The sequence below is a fragment of the Embiotoca jacksoni genome, unplaced genomic scaffold (genome assembly GCF_022577435.1).
Source record: "Embiotoca jacksoni isolate LCO1_2020_lvr unplaced genomic scaffold, fEmbJac1.0.p SCAF_4, whole genome shotgun sequence".
Lineage (NCBI taxonomy): Eukaryota > Metazoa > Chordata > Actinopteri > Embiotocidae > Embiotoca > Embiotoca jacksoni.
Window position 1 is genome coordinate 10,507,975 of NW_027185392.1, and position 24,469 is coordinate 10,532,443.

The 24,469-nt window shown below is 39.2% G+C and overlaps 2 protein-coding genes and 1 pseudogene across 5 annotated transcripts; 2 read left to right on the forward strand and 1 right to left on the reverse strand.

The window, feature by feature from the left end:
- Positions 1-6,673, forward strand: LOC138208809 (uncharacterized). 2 transcript variants are annotated; one of them, XM_069166940.1, is made up of 8 exons: positions 1-124; positions 863-985; positions 1,239-1,380; positions 1,546-1,654; positions 2,571-2,661; positions 2,786-2,830; positions 3,166-3,351; positions 4,288-6,673. In XM_069166940.1, exons 1-8 carry the CDS (start codon positions 88-90, stop codon positions 4,413-4,415), a joined length of 861 nt encoding a protein of 286 aa, XP_069023041.1. In that variant the 5' UTR covers positions 1-87; the 3' UTR covers positions 4,416-6,673. The 2 variants fall into 2 exon arrangements, with proteins under 2 accessions (XP_069023041.1, XP_069023042.1); XM_069166941.1 differs by lacking the exon at positions 2,786-2,830.
- Positions 6,674-6,997: 324 nt separating this feature from the next.
- Positions 6,998-18,719, forward strand: LOC138208807 (phosphoribosyl pyrophosphate synthase-associated protein 1-like). Of its 3 annotated transcripts, XM_069166939.1 has the most exons (12): positions 6,999-7,145; positions 7,540-7,626; positions 10,164-10,216; positions 10,343-10,409; positions 11,689-11,861; positions 12,582-12,697; positions 12,893-12,948; positions 13,572-13,717; positions 14,746-14,787; positions 16,712-16,782; positions 17,179-17,325; positions 18,180-18,719. In XM_069166939.1, exons 2-12 carry the CDS (start codon positions 7,544-7,546, stop codon positions 18,336-18,338), a joined length of 1,113 nt encoding a protein of 370 aa, XP_069023040.1. In that variant the 5' UTR covers positions 6,999-7,145; positions 7,540-7,543; the 3' UTR covers positions 18,339-18,719. The 3 variants fall into 3 exon arrangements, with proteins under 3 accessions (XP_069023038.1, XP_069023040.1, XP_069023039.1); XM_069166937.1 differs by having other exon boundaries at positions 6,998-7,626; XM_069166938.1 differs by lacking the exon at positions 14,746-14,787 and having other exon boundaries at positions 6,999-7,626.
- A 2,709-nt stretch (positions 18,720-21,428) lies between these two features.
- On the reverse strand, positions 21,429-23,058 carry LOC138209490 (ras-related protein Rap-2a pseudogene; annotated as a pseudogene).
- Positions 23,059-24,469: the final 1,411 nt, after the last annotated feature.

Below are 24,469 nucleotides of genomic sequence, written 5' to 3' on the forward strand. Positions count from 1 at the left end.
TGAGCTACACGTCAGTAGGGAACCTGTACTGGTGACTGGACGTGTGCCGTGCGCGTCAGGCGGTTCCCGGATGCACCAAACAGAAACATGGAACGGGTAGTGGTGGAAGTGCCGATCAACAACGGTGAGATACATTACCACCTCCACGTCTAACACGCATTTCAGCCACTTACAATAATATCTCCTGAACCGCATTTAGTGCTTCTCTCGATTCGTGCACATATTCTCCTCCTCCTCTGACGCATTTGGTTCGGCATTAAACTGTAGCCTCTGTGGGGCTATCAGTGCTTCAGAGGCTGTTTGTCTCGCTTCTGTGGATAAACTGCTGTAGCTGCAGGCTACTGGCTGCTTACCCTTGTGTGCACAGTGTGAGGCTGAGACAGTGGTGACAGAGCTGCTGTCATCTGTCAAATAGCAGCTCTGCAACTGACAGAAGGCTGTCACCACTTAACCTCTGCATCAAAACACAGGCCCCATTTATTCCCCATCATGGCTTGTCAGTTATAGTCAAAATGATATGGATGGATCAATAAAAACTATATTTCAAGTTTGTTTTTTTGTAGCTTAAATCTGTTTTACACCACTATCAGTCTCATGCCAGAGAGTGTAATGGTTTTACTCTAATCAAAATAGTAGATTATCCTATTTAATAGCAGTTATAATGTAATTGGGTAGAATATAGTTTTATTTGTTTTTTGTTAACCAGAAGGTCAGAGGTCAGGGCAACCATGAACCATGCCCTCTTTGTTAATAATCGTTTTTCAATTCATGATGTCACCTTGCTGTCTTTGAAAAAACAAAGAGTGTGTATTTGACCAGTTGTATTATAATCTTTAATATTATAAGATATTTCCAACTTCAGGTTTCTCCCTTGCCTGCCCCTCCACAACCCCACGAAAGCGTCAGGTGCGTTTTTCAGCACGCCATGACATCATCCTCCTGCGAGAAGTTATCGCTCAGAACCCATTTGCTTCCAAAGAGCCAGGTTTGTGTTTCCTAAAAAAGGACTAATCCACTTAAAAACGCTTACAGGATGTCCAATTGCAGAGAGCTGCAGTTTTTGCATGATACCTGGTGACTGTTTGGTATCAAAATATTTGTCATGGAGAACATTTTATTGAATATTCTATTTTTGTTTTTGATCTTTTAATTGTAGAAATGTACAATTTTCACATCACACTATTGAAACAAACTTCCTTTTTGTATTAATATGTGTATGAACACATTGATGTTGTCAGGACGGATCTGGGCCAGAGTGGGTGAAATCATCACTACCGCCCTCCAAGAGGAAAACTTTGAGGTGGATGCAAGAAGGTGTAGGGAGAGGACCATGTTGCTGCTCGACTACTACAAGAAACAAGACTTCCCCAGTCTGCGCAGGTTGGTTCAGGCAACAAGAACTGTACTTCTGGATAAAAGAAGAGCAAGCTGTTCTGTTTCCTGAAGAAATTATAGCTCTGAACTGGATGTGGTGACGTGTAGATGTGCTTAGCTTCACTTAGAAGATTTAGTATAAATTCATGTGTGTGCTTTTGGTATCTTCAGGTTTGGAACAGAGAGGTTGTATGCCCAAAAGGAGGATCTGCTCCATGAGGTTTTGGAGCTGGAGGCAGAGAAGGGGCTCCTGACCAGCGGTGAGGGCACAAAGTACCAGGTGAGTGTCATTGATATGGCGTCAGCAGAGAGCAGTAGGCATACTTATGTCACATGAAATTTATTTTTACAAACATGATTTAGTGCCCTTGAGCTGGTTTAGGAAGTCAGATTGACTCTGTATTTGCTGCCGATGGGAATGGCGATAGTAATTGAGGCTAGCCAAAGATATTGGACATCCAAGATAACAAATATTTTAACATTCTGTTATTACTTGAGTATTTCCTTGTTCCTCCATTTGGTGGCTTTCAGTCACAAGTAAATTTATAGGATCCATCACGGCACTGAAATACACAATATTTAAGAGCAGTCAAGTGCCTACTTGCGTGAAATATGTCCACTCTTTGCCACAGTTAAGCCAGCAAGTGTACATGTCTTAACCAGAATTAAAATACAGAATTAGAGGTACAATCAGTTGACATCGTGCATAATAAAGCCAATTTATCTATAAGCACTGGAACTGTATACAAAGAGACAAAACAAATATTATTTTGAATGGTTTCTGTCTGATTACGTTTTTTTAAAGATGTATCATCTCAAACTCTTTCAGTAAACGATACATTATTTTGATCTTGACTGTGCCAGATTTTCAATATATAATTTGTCCCATCAAGAGAGAGCTAAAAATATGCTATGACTGTGGAGGATCTGCCATAGTTTTGTAGTACTGGATGTGTTGCCATTTTTTTGTCAAGGTAGATTCATGAAAAAAAGTGTAGGTATTGGAGCAGCAGACCCAAATCTGCTTCTTGCTTTACAGTATCACTGCTGTTATTGCCCCTGCTACTACTACTCTTACTGTTACTAAGTTCTTTGGCGAGTGTTACTTAAACTAAATTAGTTGCCATTTCTGCCTATTATTCTCATGTTCTATATTGTTCTTGTTGTAGAAGTCGTCTTGTCCCTATCTTTCTTAGGATGATGAGAGGAGAAATCGAGCCATTGAAGAGCTAACTATGCCAGAACAGGACAAACCCAACATCACTATCACACAAACACCCTCTGAAGGTAAAACACATTCACAACATGGGACGGGGCAGGACTGTCAATTGATACCCACAGCACAGTCAACAGAAAATGTGTAAAATCAAGCTCATGACAAAGACTTCAGTCCACTGACATGTCATTTCAGAAAGAAGACATTCTTGCTGGTCGTTCTCCAAACTCAGATGCTCCTGTACGTCCTTTCAGTTACTAAGCCAATTCAATGGCAAAAAGTTACTGTTCCAGCAGTTATTGGCAACAACTAAGAAACATCAAACAGAAATTATGATGTTTTTGTTGTTGTTATTTTTTTTGTTGGTTTTCCTTTTCCAGAAAACAACAAAACTGGTGGGGAATTTGTAAAAAATTGTGGAGCCTAAGTAAAATATTCCAACTCCAACCGTTCATTTTAAATTCTGTGCAAGTATTGAAAGTATTTGCCTGTGATTAAACACGGCCAACTCCAGGAGTTTTGCTTTGTTTCTCACTGTACTCTTCAAGAACCAGTAAATTTTTATATAATTACAGACCCAGAAGAAGCCCGTGAGGAGATGGCAGAGATGTCAGCAGCGCCCACAGCCAAGCGGCCGTGCCAGTGTTGCTGCCAGACCTACTCTGAGATTCTGAGCTTTCTGGAGAAACGCTCAGAGGCAGAGCAACGGCTTCGGGAGGAAGAACTTGCCCTCCGCCGAGAGGAACTGGAAATTCAGAGGAGTAAGATTTTCATAGAACAGAATAGTCATTTTATATTCTACTCTATATAAATTATTCTGTTATACAGTAGGTTCCTAGTTCTGTGGATATTTCAGTTTCTTTCGTCAGTTTTAGAAACCGCCTTTTTCTTTTAAATTACAAAAATTACTTTTGAACAGTATGTATGTTTTTACCCTCATGACTGATGTTAGATACTTCCTATTGGTTGGAGTGGTTGGTTCAAACATGGGACGTTTACTCAGGAGCTCACTGTTTGTGTCCCATGTGAACAAAAGCCGACATTGAATGATTTTACTTTATGTACGTAAGTTAATTAATGTAACGTATTTACTTACCCAAGTAACACTCGTTATTTAATCCCAAACCATGATCTTTTTCCAAACTTTAACCAAGTAGGTTTGGTGCTAGAAATCAAACAAAGTTTGTCACAATGTTAACCACCTGTTTATTACTGTTACCATGATGAGAAAAGTCTAGTGTACATGTCCCTGGTACTCTCCAGCTGTCATATATTATGTCATTGATAATGGTCAAATAGGAGCCAAATGGGAGGTGGACAATGGTTCTACCACCCATATCTATGATCCCGATGACAATTGACAGTGACCATTTAATTGACTGATTACAATCAAATCGTGTGGCTCCTTAATCATTCAACATTTCTGAATTTATTTTAAGATTCTGAGATGTGGGCAGTGATTCAGATGCCTGAAACCAGGCTGAAACAATATAAGACAAGGAAATATGAACCATTATCCTTAAGAATGAACATATCACATGTAGTCGAATAATAATGATATGAGAGACTTGACATATCTGTGAATAAAAGTCAGCTGAAAACAAATTTCTCTAAAAAAAACCTTATCTTAAAATTCAGGAGGAAATAATTATATGCAGACTGTTGTGCTGTCCTCATTTATGCTTGTGCTGTCTCAGGTAAGATCGCTCTGGAGAGAGAACGTCTGGGAGCTGAGAGAAAAGAAAGGGAGCGGAGGTTTGAGCTCGAGAGTCAAGAGAGGCAGGTCATCTTGGACCTGTTAAAAGAGAAGGTGCTGAAAGGCTGACAGAGAAAAAAAATGTATCACCTGCATTTTAGTGCTATCTTTGACAGTGTGTGTGGACTTGTGGTCTGAAGCGCGTCATTGACTTTTAAAAAGAGGAAGGAAGACAACAAAGCTGGAAGATGAAAGCGAGAAACAGTGAAGTGAAATTTAAAATGGAGGGCACTCATGCCTTTGTTAGCAGTTGAAATAGGTAATGTGAGTGTCAGATACTGGTTACTCAGACAAGTACATACAGTTCCCTCACAAAGTATTCAGTTTTTTGTGTTGTAGATTTTATTTTGAATGGAAAGAAATCAGCATTTTCCCATCAACCTACACTGAATAATCCGCACTGACAAAGTGAAACCATGTATTTAAACTTTTTAAGAAAAATCACAAACTGAAATCTTTCACTTACAAAAGTATTCAGACATCTTGCTGTGGCACTCCAAACTGTTGTCAGGTGGATCCTGTTTGCTTTAATACTCCTTGAAATGTGTCCAGAAATTGACTGGAGCCCACCGGAGACAAACTGACTAGCTCACCTGTGTATATAAGGTGCCACAGTTTACACTCTGTAGACCTCCACAGTGATGGACTCCAAGAGCAATTCACTTGTCTCCTGCTAATACAATCCCTATAATGAAAAATGGTGGTGGCACCATTATGCTTTGTGGGTTGCTTCTCGGTTGCAGGGAGACTCTTCAGAACTGAAGGGAAAATTAATGCAGCCATATACAGAGATGTCTTTAAATACGACCGGCCCAGAGTGCAACGACCTGAGGCGAGGATGGTTGTTCACCTATCAGCATGACAGTGAACCAAAGCATACAACCAGGACAATACTGAAATGGTTTCGGGACAAGTCTTTAAATGTCTTTCTATGGACTGATCAAAGCCGTAAACTGCACAGCACATCTTTGAAGAGATCTGAAGATGGCAGTTGACAGAAGCTTTCCATCCAAATCTAATGAAGCTTTATAGAATCTACCTGAACGAATGGGACAAACTGTCCAAATCCAAGTGTGAAAAGCTTGTAGTGACGTCCCCAAGAACACTTGAAGCTGTTGTTGCTGTCAAAGTGGCTTATCTTGTGCTGAATTAAAGGTCTGAATACTTTTATAAATAAGAAATTTCAGATTTTACCTTTTAATATATTTGAAAACATTTCTAAAAACAAATTTTAAATTTCTCATAATGGGTTTTAAGTGTAGATATGGTAAAAGAAAAGGCATTTTTAGTCATTCAAAATTAACTCTGCAAAATGCAAGGGGGTTTGATCATCTTCTGAAGGACTGTAGAACTGACCTAGAACAAGTGACAGCATTGATATTTGTAGAAGCCAACTGCTCAAAGCTGATTCATATGTTAAATGACACTCCTATTGTTTTATTCCTCGACGCACAGTCTGTGTGTGGATTTGAAAACACTAGAATTACTCGAGTGTCAACTCAAAGATGGAATGCAGGAATGGGTGTGGTGGGGTGTCTTAGGTGTGGTGATCCACTGAGCCAAAACTGACAGACCGGATCACAGAGTGCCAACTTGATATATGCCTTTCCTCGCGTGACACCAGCAACAGTGTGAGTCCTGTTCACAGCATAAAGAATGCAAGTCTTTGTTGTGCCAGCTTGGGGAATAATAATTATAGAACAACCAAGAAAACCCGTTTATTTAGGGAATTAAGTTGTAAGGCAGCTCACACTTTTGCAAAGCCTGTAGCAATTACCATGTTAATGACTTTACACATGCCTTATTCAGCCACTTTCTAGTCAAGCATTTTGATTAGAATAGTAGTAAAACTATATTTTACTGAGTAAATTGTTGTATTTTGACTGGTAAGCACTTTTGTACTGCAAACATTCACACTAAAACAAGCCATTGAGCCTGTTTATACACGTTCTGCTGATTTACAGGTTGTTTTTTTTGTCTGCTCAAGTTATTAAATGATCTGGCTTTTATTACATGACAGTTGGTGCAACCTTAGGTTCATTGTTCATTAAAAAAAAAAAAAGCTTTGAATACAAATGTGGTTTGACCTTACCACCCAAAAGCCAATGTTACAAAAAAAAAAATCAAACTTGTGAAGAACATTTGAGGATTTCTATTCTGAAAATAAAACGAATGGTGAGCAGAGTTTGTGTGGATTTATCATAATCATCACCATCTACTTTTAACTTTAATGCACTTTGATAAAGAAATCAGACCGTACAGTATACTGAGCACTTTTTCCACCACTGCCTTAAAAACATGTCTATTGGTAATGCAAGCCACGGTATTACTTCAAATCGGTTCGAGACCAAACAACCCATGATCACCTTTACTTTACTACAGCGCTATCTGATAGGATTTATGGCAAAAAAAAAAATCCTTGTCTTTGCGCACGAATCCACTATATACCGCGCATTGTTGTGGTTGTGGACATTCCCACAGTTTCGGTTGTTGCTATATATACAGTCAATGGTCGTTGCGCTTTATTATTACGTCATAGAAATCCCGCGATCTGATTGGCCATAACTAGCTTCCACGCCCTGTTGTTCAGATATCCTTTCTGATAGGCTCCCTTGAACGTCAGTCGCGCTCTTCATCCAGCCAATGAGCTCGCGCTGCTCGTGGCGTTTTCCCCTGCTGCGACAGAATTGCTACAAACTTTACAGTCGCCACATTTGAATCTTCCCATCGGAGTTTGGCTTTTTAGCACATCGGAGCTGCACACAAGACTGTTCTTCATACCGTTCAGTTCCCTTCATGGTAACAAAACCCAGTCCGTGCGTTCTTGATCCATCAAAAAGACCCAGTCACCGCAAAGAAACATGCGGTAAACCGAGGTGTTTGCGGTATTAGTCGGCTGGAAGGTGTTCGTTGACTCACTTCCACGCTACATGTGGAGCATGTGCTTTATGTTGTTTTAGGTCATATACCGTGTTGGCAATTTCAGTGTTGTGTTTTTCTTTCCGTAAGAGGCGTGTGCACGGTTTTACAGATTTTACAGGAGGTGCAGTTCTTCAGATAAACAACGAATTGTTTTGGGGAAACGTAGCTAAATACCACATTGGGTCCAAAGAAACATGCCTATTAGGCGTTTTGGGGGTCACAAGTCGCCGGTTTCTCACTCTCAAACTCCAAAGCTTTCGTATGGTTACAGGAAAATGAATATTTCACGAAGCGGCTACCGTGTTTTTTCTGCCAATTCCACCACCGCCTGCACCGAGTTGGCCAAGAAGATCACAGAGTAAGTGAGGTTTAACTATTCATATAACAGTCTTGTATACGTGTATTTATACCAGGCACGAGTGATGTAATATACAGTGTTATGTTGAGAATGAAAATTGTCTTTGTTACCTGCCATGACTCCTGCACGTTACCTCAGGCTAGTGGCTGACTGTGTATTGTTTGGATTTAATGCATTTACATTTGGCTGTACAAACACACACTGCATACTTTGGAAATCATTGGGTAGCTCATGAAACGAAAACCAAATGCTGTCCACAAGATGATGACGTGATGGCAAAACGCATTGTTATACCCAACATATTGTGGAGTCGGTGTAAAAGAAGCATGTCCCACATACTGTGTACTTCTATAATGACGATAGAATGACTGAAACACGTTTTAGATCGTACACTGTACATGCATTTGTTCGCTATTATGCATGTGTTGTGCTTTACAGACATCTGAAACGGAAAATAATTAAACACACTGAACAGCAGGTTTAATGGTAAATATGAATGCCTTAATAGACTGAACTAACAGAAAAAGAGTGACAGTTTATACTAAGGGAAAAAAAAGAAACTTGTACTTCAGCAGTCAGTGTTGTTAAAAGAAAATTTCCGTATGGATGCTTGTGTTGCAAAACTTTGATTATAGGCTACTGCTTACCTGGTTTCTTACATGCACCTCAGTTTGAATTCATAGGTTTAAATTAACACAACAGTTCTCCTAATGTTCAATAACCCTGGTTTGAGTTGGTGTATCTCTTTCAGTGGCTTTTCCAGTCAAAAATGTGTGTTTCTTGGCATAATCACTATCCAACCGTCATTGAAAGTGGAAGGGAAACAAAGCTTTTTCTGTAGTTCTGTCTTTTTTCTTTTCTTCTTTATAAGTGTCACTACAGATTAACAACACTCTGAGCACAACACAGCAGCACTGTGAAGATGAAAGATGTGTTTTATTAGGTTATTAACCTGTGTTTTTGTCTTCTGGTCTGGAAAATGTGAATAACCTGTCAGTAGGAATCATTGTGACGAAAGCAGAGTACTCTGCAGATGCATTTCTGTCTGGGGAATAGACTGAACACAGATACTGTACACTGGATGTCACTGTAGCACACATTATTTAATAGGCCATGATTCATGAGGCATTTAAATGGGTAAAGGGTCATGACATAAAAACACCAGTCTCTTCTCTCACTGGAATCAGGGAGCAGCCATGTTTTTTCCTGGCCCTGCAGACTTGTCAGGCAGCCAAGCAGAAGTTGTACTGCCCACACAGTGAAAAGGAGCTCAGCCGACTCGGTTTACATTGTTTGGCCCCATTACAGAACATTATTAGGGAGATTATGGCGCCCTTTTAGTGCTGAGTAGAGTTTCCTTGTGGAGCAAAGGTTAAATAACGGGAATGAGCACACAGAAAATGTTAATTAATGCTGCTTTCAATATTTACTGAGCTGCGTGTGGTGACCGGGCTGTGTTTGAATGGCCCTGGGACTAAAGCCAGCTTTATTTTTTATAACCATGTAATTCTTCACTGAATGTGACAAATAGAAAACAGTTCATAAGGCTGCAAACTGGGTTGCATTTTAAATATTCTTGAAACTTTCATAAATAGAAACTTTAGGTGCATGTCTCACATGTTTGAGCATCCTTTTTTATTTGTCTGCTTTAATGTTTTTTTGGTCACAATATAAGATGGCACCATCTCAAACGTTGGAATAAGGTTTAGGTTTGTAAATGGGGTGAAGTGACACAGCCACTGAGGCCTTTTTTGTGGAGCGGGTTCCATGCTGACTGTACTGGCACAGCCTCCCACTGACACCCAGCCAAGCCCTTGCTCGTCTGCCATGCTTTAAAGAGCAGTCAAGTTCATTTGGTGTAATTGGCAGTTACATGGCTGTTCACTTTAAAAAATGAACTGCATAATATTTTGCTCAAGTCTCAGCTGTTTTTATGTTGTACTTGTTCAGACTTTGACTTAAAGCAAAGAGACTGTTCCACTCTAAACATCAATATTAAGATATCAACTTAGTCTATGTTTGTTTGTTTGAACCTTTTGTAATTTTTTTTTGGTGTTATTTTTCCCCTTTGAAGCTGTCTACAGACAGTTTGGGCTCTAAACCACCACTGAACTTAACAAAACCTTAAATTGCTTCCTTAATGGCTGCAACATTTTGTCCCAAATCACTCCTACCAATTACTTAAATTCACTGTTTTTATACTCTGTCAGTGCTGTCAGGACCTCAAACTTATCAAAGTGAAGCCTTACCTACTGTGGCTAATCATAAATAAGAAAAAAAAAAATCTAAAAGGTTTGTATTGATTGAACCAGTGAAATATACTGTGGATTATTTAAATTCTCAGTTTTCTTTTCTTATAATCTAGTCGTTTTAATCCTTATGTTGTTTAGTTAGTGCCTCTGAATGGGCATCAGTCAAGCAGCCAGTCACCATAATGAAAACAAATAGTTTCACACATGCTAGAATATTTGCACACTTCAATAAGTGAAAGGATTATGGTGTGTTTTTTACATGTTGTGTCCTGTTTTATCTTCCAGACGCTTGGGTGTGGAGTTGGGCAAGTCAGTGGTATATCAGGAGCCAAATACAGGTAAGCCTCAGCAATATGTACAGATCCCTAATTTCCATATTTAAAGTCTTAATATTAATGAACTGTGATTTATTCTTGTCTCACTTGACTTTACACTCAAACACTCAATGATTGTTTTTTCTTCAGAGACTAGAGTTGATGTGAAAGAGTCTGTTCGTGGACAAGATATCTTTATCATTCAGACCATTCCCAGGTGAGACAGACAGATGGTCTTAATGCTTTAAACTTAACAGATGTAATTTTTTTTTTTTTTTTTTATGATGTATATATAACTAAGAATCATATCACAAAGTGTAATTGGAGACAATGTTTGGCCTCATCAGCCTCTTTTCCAGCAGCAACAGGCAGCAATGTTCAGCAAAAAATTGCTAATTGCTAATGCGTCAGCCACTTTATAAGATAATGAAATGACAAATATGTCTGCACTCTGCTGTTGTTTCTAATTTACTGTATGGACTACCAAAATCTCTATCCCCTCAAACCTTTCTATGACAGAAGCAAAAGTGTCTTTTAAATGACACGAGTGTGACCAGCTTTTAAACTTGTACTTATGAGCTCAGCCACATGACTTAAATCCTGATGTTCGAAGACATAAAAAGCTATGTATTTTTTCTAATAATCCCAGACTCTATTGAAGTATATTGCCTTTATGATTATCGTGGTGTGAATTAAAACCAGTTCAAACATATCTTTTCATGTGCTGTACCTTAGATAAGGTTTTCTTCTCAGAATCCTTCAGAAGTCCAGATGAAATTGACTTGAACTTGCTTATCAGTTATTTGCTATGACGAGGAGGCAGACTTTGAAAACCAACCAAAGGTCACAGGAGGGGGCATTGTATTTTTTTGAGCTTTCTGGGTTGATAGTACACAAATCCAACAGGCCACTCAAATTCCTGAATGGGATTACTGTCAAGGCCAGAATGTCTGTGTCTCATGCCGTTATACCAACATCTCTTCTTATTCCTAACGTCATGAAACTGTACTCGTCATCAAAATATAAACCATCATGGCAGCTAATCATAATCTCCCCTCAGCACGGAGTTTTGATTTGATGTTAGAGGGGATTTAAAAATGTCCTGGGAGAAGACTTTTCTTACTGAAACGTGTTTTTCCTGAACAGAACTTAATGTTTATGATTTAGTTATGCAGTGAACTCTGTTTCTTCTGTTACAATATTATCAATTATAACAAGCAGTAGATTTTTGAAGTTATTTTTGCCTCGGGACAGAGGAAAGGCCTGTTGAGGTGGAGTCTGAAACAGGCTGCATGAAATCAGTCAATCGATCCATTTTCAGTGGAGATGATGATCTTGTAAACAAATGTTAAACTTCTGACTCAACATCCCCTCTCAGCTCATCAAACATAAATAACATATTTAATGGGTTGTAGATTTTAAACCATACCTGCACTGCTCTTTTGCACTTCATGACATCGGATACTGTCTCTTTGTTTTAACTTATGGATGCTCAGAGATGTCAACACAGCCATCATGGAGCTGCTGGTTATGGCTTATGCCCTGAAGACGTCCTGTGCCAAGAACATCATCGGAGTCATTCCGTACTTTCCTTACAGCAAGCAGTGCAAGATGAGGAAGAGAGGATCTGTCGTCTGCAAGCTGCTAGCATCCATGTTGGCTAAAGCTGGTATATACCCTGTTGTAATTCACGTTGTCATTATTGATTTGTTATATATGGAAGCACATTTCAAAATCAGAAAAACGGTTCATCAGACCAACCTGGGGCATGCCTGCTCCAGTATGGGTCAGTTGATGTTGAGTGTACTGAGAAAATGATATAGTGTGAAATGTAAAACCTCTAATTTACATCTCCAGATCCAGTTGCTGCCAGTTGTTCTTATAAAGATGTTTTTATTTTAAGCATGTTTGAAATTTGTATGTGACATCGGCGACTGATGACATCACTTATGTCGCAAGAAGGTGATGAATTTTAAATTTTAAAATTTCCCAATTCCACCGAGTGTCTCTGCAGGCTAAACACTCAGTGTTACGCACACCTCCTCATCCGTAAACCTCTTTAACATCTCTCATTTTACCTGCCTTTTTTTGGTATTTAAAGCACAAAACCAGTTGCATATAAACAGTGGAAGCTCCTCGTTGCCATCCATGTTTGTTTAGGTACAAAGAAGGAACAGTTGCCATTCTTGCTGGATTTTCAGTCGTGTTAATGTCTTATTAATCTGTTCATGCAGTTTATCAAGCTGTGCACGAATTGTTGTGTCAATATATTTATTTTTTCTCCCATGTGTTGTCTGGGAAATCTGTCATTGTGTACTTCAGATATTGCAGAAATTTGCTCTGAGGCCACACAAACTTGTGTATGTGTGTCATGTCTGTGGTGTTGCAGGGTTAACTCACATCATCACCATGGACCTCCACCAGAAAGAAATCCAGGGCTTCTTCAACTTCCCTGTTGACAACCTGAGAGCTTCCCCCTTCCTCATCCAGTACATCCAGGAGGAGGTTAGGTTACTAAATACTGTGGGCTCAACATTGTTGTGCTTCTTTGTCACACAGGCTCAGTGTCACAAAAAGGATGCAGTTCTACTGAAAATCAAGGAATTCGTTTTTTTGTTTGTTTTTGTTTTATAATAATATGTAAAAGCAAAGGTCTTTTTTAATATTCTAGCTCTAAAAAGAATATTTCTCTTCCCTCAGATCCCAGACTACAGGAATGCCATCATTGTTGCAAAGACCCCTTCAGCTGCTAAAAGGTAACTAAAAAGCAGGGACACTTCTCCACTCATGTCTCAGTCAGTGCTCTTTCTCTTTTGTGTTTTACCTTCCTCGTACAGAATGATGTGTATACAGAGTTTGATACTAGAATAGCATTTGCAATTTTTTTTGCTGAAAGTAGGAACTTTCTTTGTGCTCACCTAATTTCCGAGAAGGATTTAAAACAACACGATTAGTTTGGAATCCAGTCTCCATCCAATAGGAAACTTACATTCCACAAGTGTAACCTGGAAACATCTTGTATCCAGTAATTCAACTTTTACATTTTTAATTTAAAACTTTATTTGTATATTCATAGATTGGGGATGTCTTAGCGAGGGCGGAGATGTAGATGTAATTGTAAGAATTTCTATCCAGGTAATTTTTTTTAATGAAAAATATAACATATCAGACATGAATTATGATTCAATGCAGAGTCCCTTTCTGTCCCAGTGGATTCTTGTAGTGCTATTGCGTTTTCATAGTTCTATTTTTCTTTGTAGGTCTAGGCACTCCCCTTTGCAAACTTCTTTCCGCTCTCTTTTGCCCATGTATCCGTTTGTATGTGTTGTGTTTGTCAGTTTCTTTGACTCTTGTGTGTCTGCGTGTTCATCTGTCTCAGAGCTCAGTCCTACGCCGAGAGGCTGCGACTCGGATTGGCCGTGATGCACGGGGAGGCCAACCATTCGGAGTCAGATATGGCCGACGGTCGACAGTCCCCGCCTTTGTCCCGTACCACCACAGGACACACCGGCCTGGAGCTGCCATGTAAGACACACGACGCAGTTACATGTGCATTCACAAACTTCTGTGTCTGTACTCCTGTTGTTTCATTTACAGATATTTGTTACAGTATTATTAAAAACAAGTTAGTTTTGTGTCTGATTCTGTGTTTGCTACAGTTCATTTGCACTTCTTCCTCAAGGCTGCTTTTCCTGGTTCGGTGCCTCACCAAGACACCAGCAATGTGCTCTAGGTGTTTGAGTTCCTCATACCTCATTAATTAATGTGCATGACAGCCAAGAGAGCTCTCCCGATAAACCTGCACTGGCAATAGCTTCACAAAGGGACTCTCCCATTTGTTTTTGCCAAAAGTACAATGTTGACTGTCAGGTCTAAAAGATTCCTGCTCCGTCAAAAACCTCTTTCACTTAAGAGGATGATGTTTTTGTTTTTTTTAAACGTATTCACCATGAAAGACATCTACATCTTTATGGATATAAAGCATCGAAAGTGAAATATGTTTTGATTTCCTTCAGCATTTGTGTTAAGCTATGCATATTGGCATTCACTGGCAGTCTGCTGTATTATCAGCAGTTCTAGAAATAGTTAATAGATTTAAAGACAAGAGTAATGACCACGCTGACTCCACACACATACACACACTGTTTTAGGCCAGCCTGGCCTCAGGTGTTGTTGTAGCCAGCTGTGAAATACTGTTCGCAGTAACTGTCATTTGCCCCTTCTCCTACCTCAGTCAGATTTATTTCCCTCCTCATCTCATACCGTCTGCTCTCCTCTCAGTTGAATCTCCCTCCTTCTCCCTCTAGGCTTGGAGATGGGTCAGCTATATCTTCCTCACCAGAATCACCCACATTCCAGTCATCTCTCTCTTCATACACATGCATTTCAATGTCAGTTCATTGTTCAGAACGGCTTTCTATCTCTGAAGCCAGCTGCTCTGGGATTTCGAGACCAGAGAAAAACTATTAGTTTTGGACGTCAGACTAACCTGTAATGTTTGTTCTGTGCTTGTTGTACTTCTATTTTTTGTACCATCCTGTCTTTTTCCACAGCAAGCAACAGACATGTCCCGTTCCCTGGGATAGAGCTCCCAAGTATGACCATAATGCTTGAAATCCATTCATACTTCTTGCTGATTATTTATGTCTCCCTGCATGGAATGACAGTGAGTTACTGAGGGCTTCCACTTCACATCTGGACATACAAGTGACAGTGGACCTGTCAAATAAACCTCCATTGGTGCTTGTGCTACAAATGACCCAAAGGTTGAGCAGGATCTGATTTTAAATTAGTCTTAAGACCTCCAAATAACTGCATTTGTTACTGTTATAGACTGACTGATGGATGCTTCCTTTCTTAGGATTGGTTGGATACTTTTCTTTACTCACAAAATGTTGTAATGAAAATATATACAGCGCATCATGCTCGCCTCTTTGATTATATTTTGAACCGCTGTTTATGTAACTAATGAGGAGAGTTATTTCCCAACACTACATACAAACATAATACTGGGAAGGTGTTGATCATCACGCATCTGTTCCAAATAAGTAGGCTAGTAGGGGCCTACTGGACCAACTGAACCGGCTAGTAGGCCAGAAGTTTACACTCTTTACTCTGACCTCTTGTGGCCGTAGTAATTATCACATGAGAAAAGGACAAAGTCAGGTGAGGTGAAGTAGGGAGGTGGGCTGGAGGTGGTCAGATGGATCTAAAAACAGGACTTTCACCTCAGAGACTTGTTTGTTTCCTGTGTGGAAATCAAATGTCTATGTTGACTTATTTTAAGTTCTTAGGTTAGCTTGTGTCGTTTTTTAAAGTTACATAACATTACACGTGTGGCAGATTCCTGAACGTAGTCGCAGGTTTAGTAGGCCGCTACTAGCCTGTATAGGTGGGACAGATGTATGATGATAACTCCTATTCAATAGTCTGATAACAGCCTTCCTGGTTTGAGGCACAGCCGGATCACAGCCTCCTAGTGTTCATGATGATTGTTGGAAGCCTTCAGTTTCACATCCTCTCTGCTGAAATGATTTTGGTTCTAGTGAAATCAGGAATTATTACTGGAGCGAGAAACTGACATGAAAGATCTGATGTCAAATCCTCAGGCTCCTAAAGCCTCAACACTTAACCGAGACACGAGTAGCACTAAAAGCATCATGCTGTATACGCACTACAAATTGTAGTTCATTAATTGCTTGTATTGAATCTGGGTCCATCATTGCATTATTTTGCTTGGAATGTCTGTTTTGAGTTGTGGGATCAGAAACTGCTTGATTTTTTTTTTCTGATTTAAAGAACAAACAAACTTGACAGTGGTAAATAGATTTTTGTTTCATGGATTTCTTCCCAACCAAGAAAACATAATCACATTTTTGATTTTTGATTTTTGAAATCTGGAGGATCTCTGAACCTCTGGTTGTTGGAATGGTCAGGGGTTCCGTTCGGGGGACTTTACAAGTGAGATGTGGTGGGTTCTTGACCTGGATCAATTATTACTGCAAATTCCATCTGGTATCTTTACCATTTTAATATGCCTGTTCTGGTTAAGAGACATTAATTTGAATGGCTTTAGATAAGTGACACTTTTTGTAAGGTTGCTGTTCACTGTTAAAAGTAGTGTTGATCCAAATAATGATTGATCCAGGTCTGTGGTTTCTAAGAGAGGCTCAGTTCTACACCCACTTGTCTATCTACCACGAGGCCTAAAGCACTTATTTGTGCTCGCAGCATGTATTCAGTGGGAGAACAATTGTGTCCTACTTGATAACTTGGTATGATTTGCCAAAATCTCAAAATCCTTGAATGTCCTGCAGAAATTGAATAGGTTTGGTGGTAGCTGAACGCTTGTTGGGTTAGAGCTGTTTTGCATGATGTTTGCAGGTTTTAACCAAATCCCTTCTCACCAAATCTCTCTGAACTTTACTTCATTCCAATAAGCTGCTCCTGAGTGGAGTTACAGGGCAGACCTCAATTATTTTTTCCTGAAAGTCGTGTTTCTGTAACTGTCACTTTCAGTGATGATGGCAAAGGAGAAGCCACCTATCACTGTTGTTGGAGATGTCGGAGGCAGAATCGCCATCATCATTGTAAGAACTCTTTTGTGGTCTTTGGAGTAATTCTATGCCAAGATGTTGAAGCTTGAACATATGAAGGTGATAAAGTAAAATAGTTGGGGGCATATTTTATATGGAAATGTATGTGATAGTACATTTTCCATGCTCATTCATGGTTCATTGATAATATTTATCATAAAGAAGATATCAGAGAGGCCAAACATTTTTGGTGCTGTTTATGCTCAGGCAGGTACTTATTAGTCATTCTACTTCCCAAGTCAGAGCTTTTGTCCAACGTTTTGTATAAACTGTAAAATGACCCCCAAAATTCAAACCTAAATGGTTGAGATTTAGTTTTCCAGCAATACAAGTATAAGTGTTTCCCTTTTTTTTCCCTTTCCCTTCTTAACCCTGTGTTCACTTTCTCAGGATGACATCATAGATGATGTGGAGGATTTTGTTGCAACAGCAGAAATCCTGAAAGAGAGGGGAGCCTACAAGATCTACATCATGGCTACACATGGCTTGTTGTCTGCAGATGCACCAAGACTAATAGAGGAGTCTGCTATTGACGAGGTAAAATCAAGTGAGGTTGGCAGAATTATTTGTGTGCTTCATCATATCCTCTGTTACTCAAGTTCATATTCAGTTGTGTAAAACAAATTGTATGTTAAATGTGCTAAATGTCAGAAAACCTGACCTAAAACTACTTTTATAAGCCAGTTCAGTATTCTGTGAAAATGGTAGAAAATGAGAACCACCACAATAGAAGGGTTTAAGTAATCACGTTCTACAACATGCATGTACAAATATCCAATAAACCAAATTTTACCTTCCACCCTCCTCAAAAAATGAAAGTAAATGAAAAATATAACCATTTTTGATATAGATGAGTTTTTTGGGAAACTTTAATGCATGTTGTTCATGCTTTGAATAATGTCTCAAAGAGGAATGAAGCTGGAGAGAGATTATGTTGTAAGAATTTGTGTTAATAACAGATGAATGAAACGAAGTATTTTAGTAAGATTGATAAGCCTGTTGGAGGACTGGAACTTTAAATGTGAATTCTTTTCTCCATTATGCACTGATTTTTGTCAGTGCTCATTTATTAAAGACCTAAATGATTAGGGCACTTTTCTCCTTTCAGCATCTGTATAAGTAAGACACAGTGTAAAAATAGCTGTTTTCTGTGTGAAATTGATAATACAGTGATTATTCACAGGCAATCAAGCTTTATTAATCAAATGTTCAGGTTTTTAGAAACAGATTTATAAAAGTATGGAAAAACCAGGTTCAGAATGAGCCTCAATGTTTTGTTATCTGCCAGTTTCAAAGAAGAAGATGAGAAGAAGTTGTTGTTTTCAGTGAATTCTATAGACATGGAAAATGGCTGAAACAAATGGACTGAGGCTATTGTATTTTGCCTCCAGGTGGTGGTGACCAACACTGTTCCTCATGAGGTGCAGAAGCTACAGTGTCCAAAAATCAAAACTGTGGATGTCAGCATGATCCTGGCTGAGGCTATCCGGCGCATCCACAACGGCGAGTCCATGGCCTATCTGTTCCGCAACATTGCTGTGGATGACTGAGAGAACACACACACACACACACACACACACACACACACACACACACACACACACACACACACACACACGCGCACGTTTACATTCCGGCTTAGACACGGCAAACATTTCCGAGCACATATACTGGACGAAGGATCCAGTTCACCCCAATCTCTGTTTTAAGATATCGTTTCCATTTGTGGTTGGCAGTGATTGGCTGTATTTACTGTACGTTACATATGCAGCAACAGAAATTCTGCTTTATTTCTCTTTATCTGTTGCACTAAAGGACCGTACACACGACATATGGTTTCACTTCACTAACATGCTTCCTACCAACTGAAAATACACATGGAACAAATACTGTACATCGGCAGCACTTGTCTAATAAAGCTCTTCTCTGGAGAGTGTTGTTCTGTCTTTTTTAACCACAAAGTTTTTGAATTCTGAATGCTAACATATACAATTAAGAACTGGTTAAATGCAGCACGTGCATATCTGCATTTTGCTGTAGAAGTGTGAAGACATTTCTGTAACTACCGGAGAACGTCAGTACAGCTGCTTCACTCCTGAAAATGTACTTTCAGTAGCAGTTTCAGTCACAGCTCAGGCTGCCTGCTTTATGAAGCATGGAAAAGCTTGACATGTCACACCACAGACTGACGCTGCAGTTGAATGAAAATGTTGTTATTTTCTGGTTACAGTACATAACACATTACAGCACTTATCGGGAAATACATGAAATGATTTGGGGACATGGAAAAAGAAGTGGTGTTATACAGGTAGGGCGCTGGGATTTAAAATAATTCAATTCTGCGCCATGTGAAATATCGAGCACAAATCTTTTTTTTTTTAATATCTAAAATAAACTAGACGATAGATCAAGTTTAACGTGTAAAGTCAAATGTAACCATTTATGTACTCTCCTATGTTGAACTTAGATTTTGAGTGATAAAGTTTCGATCTAAATTCTGATGTAAAATTATTGATTCCCTTTTTTTTCCCAGCCATGATTTCAATAGGGGAATAATGTACAACTGTGTTTTTACTCAGTGACACACAAGACAGTGACTCAGTTAGAGTAAATTTAGGCATGTGACAGACTCTACAGTTATTTTTACTCTTCTGCAGAGGCAGAAACAAACCCATGAAACCTGCATTGTAGTGATCTGAAGAGGCCCTACCTACTACTTTGTTGTATATGCAGGCAAGACACAGACATTTCATTACACTCTATTTGATACACTTGCTGTGTTTCTGTCCAGGACCCTGAACTTGTTCTAAACGCCTCAGAGTTGTTTCATTCTGCTGAGGAGCTTTGACCAAGTCCAGGAGCGGAGACATCTGAGAAATTGAGTCTAAACTGTATGAATGATCACTTTCTCTGCAGCTAAAATCTGAGCAATAAATGCACATAAAAGCATTACTACCGCTGTGCAAAATGACCATTTCAAAATCCTCAAATATGTACTTTAAAGTAGAGCTTCATATATAACAATATGACAAATGCACACACCTGCGTGACTGTGAAGCTGCTCGGCCTTTCCTTCCTTCACAAATGAGCAAGAGCAGAGTGCGGAAGAATGTTTAAATGGGGACTGAAAGAGGAACTGCCGGCAAACGTTTACCCGGCCACTTCCTCAAATTAAAACAGGAAACTGTTCTGTCTAATCTGATGGAGTGGGAGGGAGTGGAGGGGTGCTTGGACCTGAGCACTACAACCGCTTCCGCTCTCCAGGTTGAGTTTAGAGGAACCGTGCACAGCTATTTCAGGAACTGTATAATGATCCATTTTGTCAACCGGTGAAACAAGAGCACTGCTGCACTGCTCAGTATTCAAATGTTGTTATGCTCAAGGACAGCTTAGTTTGTGTTGCTTGACTTTGCCTGCTGTCCCCTCAGGCTTGAGCTAGTTAGTTGTGCTTACACTGCCTCATTAACTGCTGTCACACTTGCTTTCAAAAAAGTTGTAAAAGTTTCATGAGATGGAAAGAAGTGTTTGTGATTATGTTGTTTCAGTTGTTTTACGTGACATTAAAGTGTGTTGTGGTTCAGAAAAGACAGGTGTGATAGATAATAGATAATGCATTTGCACACTGTCAGTCCTGTCACTCCAGACCGATCAGATGATGGATAATAATATAACAATATATTTCTGTGGTTGTCAGAATACTGATCAAACTGAAAAGATGAGGAACCCAGTGTAGTTATGTCAACGTCTCACTCAATGGAATATAAAGGTTACCGTAAATAATATATAATACCTTAAATATGCATTTAAGATCTTGACTTAAACACACATGCAAATTTGAGTGATTGTAATGTGTGTTTTTCACCAGCAGATGACAACAGAGATCTTAAAATACTGCAGGGTGCAGCTCAGACGCTTGCATGCATCAGATATCAGTTCACTGCACACATTAATTGGCTAGTTTAAGTCACTTATTATAATAAAATAAGTACTATGATGAACATAAATAATATATTCTTTACTTATTGTTGGCATATTTTTTTAAACCGGTGAAGTGACAGTTAAACATGCTGGGACCACGCCCAAAAAAATAGTCAGCGTTCCTGGTCCTGTAATGCTTGTATTTGGATTTACAATTAGATGCTTCAAATCTTCACTGTTCAAAAGATTTCAAAATCACTGGTTCCGATTTTTGGATCATGATTCTTATCAAAAGAGAGATTGAAATAACTGGTTTGGAAAGATGTTGTTGCCCGAACAAATTATGTGATGGTAGCCAACAGCACCTCTCAAATACATTTGATAAAATGCATTTCTCTATTGTAGGTAGACAACGATCATACCTTTTTCAGTTGCCTGTCAAATCAAAGTACATGAAAAGAAATAGTCAAAATGACAGCAGTCCTTTGCATACTACTGTACTGTTAAGCTGTACCTTATCTATGTTCTGTTTGCTCATTTATTTCTATATATTGTAATTTGTGACAGCAATGGCATGATTTAATGTAATTCATGTTTCATTTAATCTATTATTACCTCCTTGAAATCATTTTTCCCATATTCATGTGCGCTGGCTTTCCAGCAGTTTATAAAAATGTAAACATTTATCTACATGAAATGCAACATATCTCACCGCAAACGTGTTTGTGCTTTTACCTTTTTATTACACATTTAGATCCACATTCCACTTACATATGTTAAATAAACAGCAAAATAAAGTTATGTTATGATAATTCTGATAAAAAAATAAAACAAATTTATATGTTAAAAAAAACCAGCCTAATACATAATTTTGAACAGTCATTTCCAAATGAAAAGTGCATTTACAGTTTTTATTTGCATTTCACCACTTTTTTTTTAACATAGGTCATGCATCAAAGCAAATTTTAATTAAATTAGGAAAAATTGTAAACATTAAGATGTGCTACGGGTGAATTAGTAATACAAATTACATGTGAAATACAACTTTTACTCAAACCACGACGTACAGTATATACACTCCCCCTCAGTAAACAATCGGTCAGCAACAGTCCAAATATCTAAACACGAGCAGCATGTCACAAAACAAGCAGCAATAACATTACAGCAAGTAAACAACCGAGTAATAAATGCATCATCGCTGTCAATTTCATTAAGCATCATGAATATTCAGCCTGTTCAAGTTCAGTCTATGTTTCTGTCTGCTCTTCAGCTTCTTTTCCTCTCAATGGGGAACCCTCAAGCGTCTTTGTCAGTCCAGAATCACAGCTCTTCACTTTACACCAGCAGTGACTGAAGCTTCTCTCTCTTTTTTCTCTTTCTCCAGCAACACTGAGTTGCACAAACCCTCCATAATCTCATCCAACTTGTCCCTTAATGGAAAGAACAATGAGTCTTCTGTCTTTCATTAAGACAAAATACAGCTGTTGGTCTTGTTCATGGGTGGCCGGAAGTCGGTGTCTTTTGGAAACGTCTCCCTGCGTCTACGTAGCGCCGGGCTGAGACGGCTGGGAAGGTTCACCTGCTGCAGGAGCTCCTTGAACACCTCCACCACGTTAGTGTTCTCCTTCGCTGATGCGTCCACATAGCTGTTGTTCCAATCCATCTCCACAGTTGACAGCACGTCCTTGCTGGACACTTGACGCTCCTGCTCGAGGTCCACCTTGTTCCCCACCACCACGATCGGTGTGTACTTGTCCTCCTTGATCTCCAGAATCTCATCTCGGAGGCTCTTGACAGCCTCCAGTGACTCGGGGTCGTCCACGGCGTACACCAGTGCGAAGGCGTCACTGTTTTGGATGGACAGCTTGCGCATGGCAGGGAAGGAGTAGCTGCCACTGGTGTCCAGGATCTCCACGGTGACCTTGACCCCGCCGATATCGTACTCCTTGCTGTGCATCTCCTCCACAGTGCGCCGGTGTTTGGGCTCAAAGGTGTCCTGAAGGAAGCGTCTGATCAGGGCTGTCTTGCCGACCCCTGCTGCCCCCAGAAACACCAGACGCACCTGGGTCTTCTCCTTCACCTCTAGAGACATGTTTTTGTTTTTTTCTTTTTGGCCAAAATGGGTAAAAAAAAATGTCCCAAAAAGCAAGTTCACTCACTTCTGCTCAGCAGTTACAACAGCTGCAAATGTCAACACTTTTACTTTTCTAAATTGTTTCAATCAATATCTCTCCATCCGCAATTTTGGCAAACTGACTCTTCCACTTCAGCTTTTTTTCACCTGCCAGATTTCTAAGCTGGCAGTGGCTCCTTGTCGATGATCCTGGAGTTGCTTATTGGGTGCTCCACTGTGCCTGTATTCCCACACACGGCCTTTTATGCCTGTTTTGGTGAGCAATCTTCCATGCCCTCTGCGGTTACAACCAATCAGCAGAGGGCAGCCTGTTGAAGGCAACCAATGATGACAGAGCATGCAAATCAGTGTGCAAGGCCACTTTTGGAAAATAAAGGAGGTGATATAGTAAACACAGGGCAAGTGCACAGAAAATACAGTGTGAGCACTTTGTGAGTCGTGATTGCAATTCTAGTTTCAGATAAGTCCAGAGAAAAGACATTCTTATGCCTCAGCTTTGATAATAAAACAAAGACATTGATTCAAATATCAGAAAATCTGTTGAACTTTAATAAGTGCTTTTACTGATGTTGGAGTGTTTTCCATCCTGCCTGTTATGCTTGTTTGAGTACTGTGTGTTAGAGTTTCTCTGTATTAGACAGAATCACTCCATAAACAAACAACTCTGTGTTATACAACCACATCATAAATTATAATGATGTTACCTCTGACATCTTAGTATTTGCAATGTTCTACAGCCAGAAATTAATTTGCAGTAAAATATCTGATGATGACAGGAATGCTAAGTAACCTATCAGGTGGAAAATGAATTACTTGAATTACACAAATTGATATTTACATAATGATCAAATGATCCAATTTTTGAAGAAATCAAACCCGATCTTCAATTGTATGGATTGGGGAAATATTGGTTTATTTAAATCCTGCTTGAATTATTCTAAAGATCAGTTTTCTGTTTGACAAATACATGATAGAATTCAGCGATCCTGTTTATATTTTTGTTCACAGTGTGTACAATTTGACAGTTGTAGTACCATTAAAATGGGCTCTAAATATAAATTATCGCAAAAGAAAGTTTAATCTTAGAGCATCTTTCTAAAAGGCAATTCGAAGAGCTTTACATAAAAAGGCATTAAGACAACATAAATTAATTTAAGGCAGAATACAACTAGTTCACTGAAGGAAACTAATGAAGGGTCCTATATTTAGTGAAATGCAAGGGGAGGCAAAGGTTTGACGCCTCAAATGAACCAAGAGTTGGTTTAGTTTCCTCTAATTGCATGAAGCAAAGAAACTAAATGCTGCTTTTCCATATTTTGTGCTTTCTGAGCTGACAGTTTTGGGTGGTTGGCATAGCAGTTCAGTAAAGTATTTCGATCTTGAATTATTCAGTATTTTATGAATCAACAGTAGTATTCTTCCTCTTCCAAAAGGCAAACTTTTGGTCACTAAAAGCTTTCAGTGAATTAGCTGTTCATACTGTAATAATCAGCAAAATATTGTTTTTCACTCTTTCTCCAGAAACACCCATCTGTATGCATATAGCATCTAGCTTTCTCTGTTTGTGGCTTAATTTCTCAAGGAAATCAAAAAAGATCAAACGCCTGAGCTAAAACAAAATGATTGGCA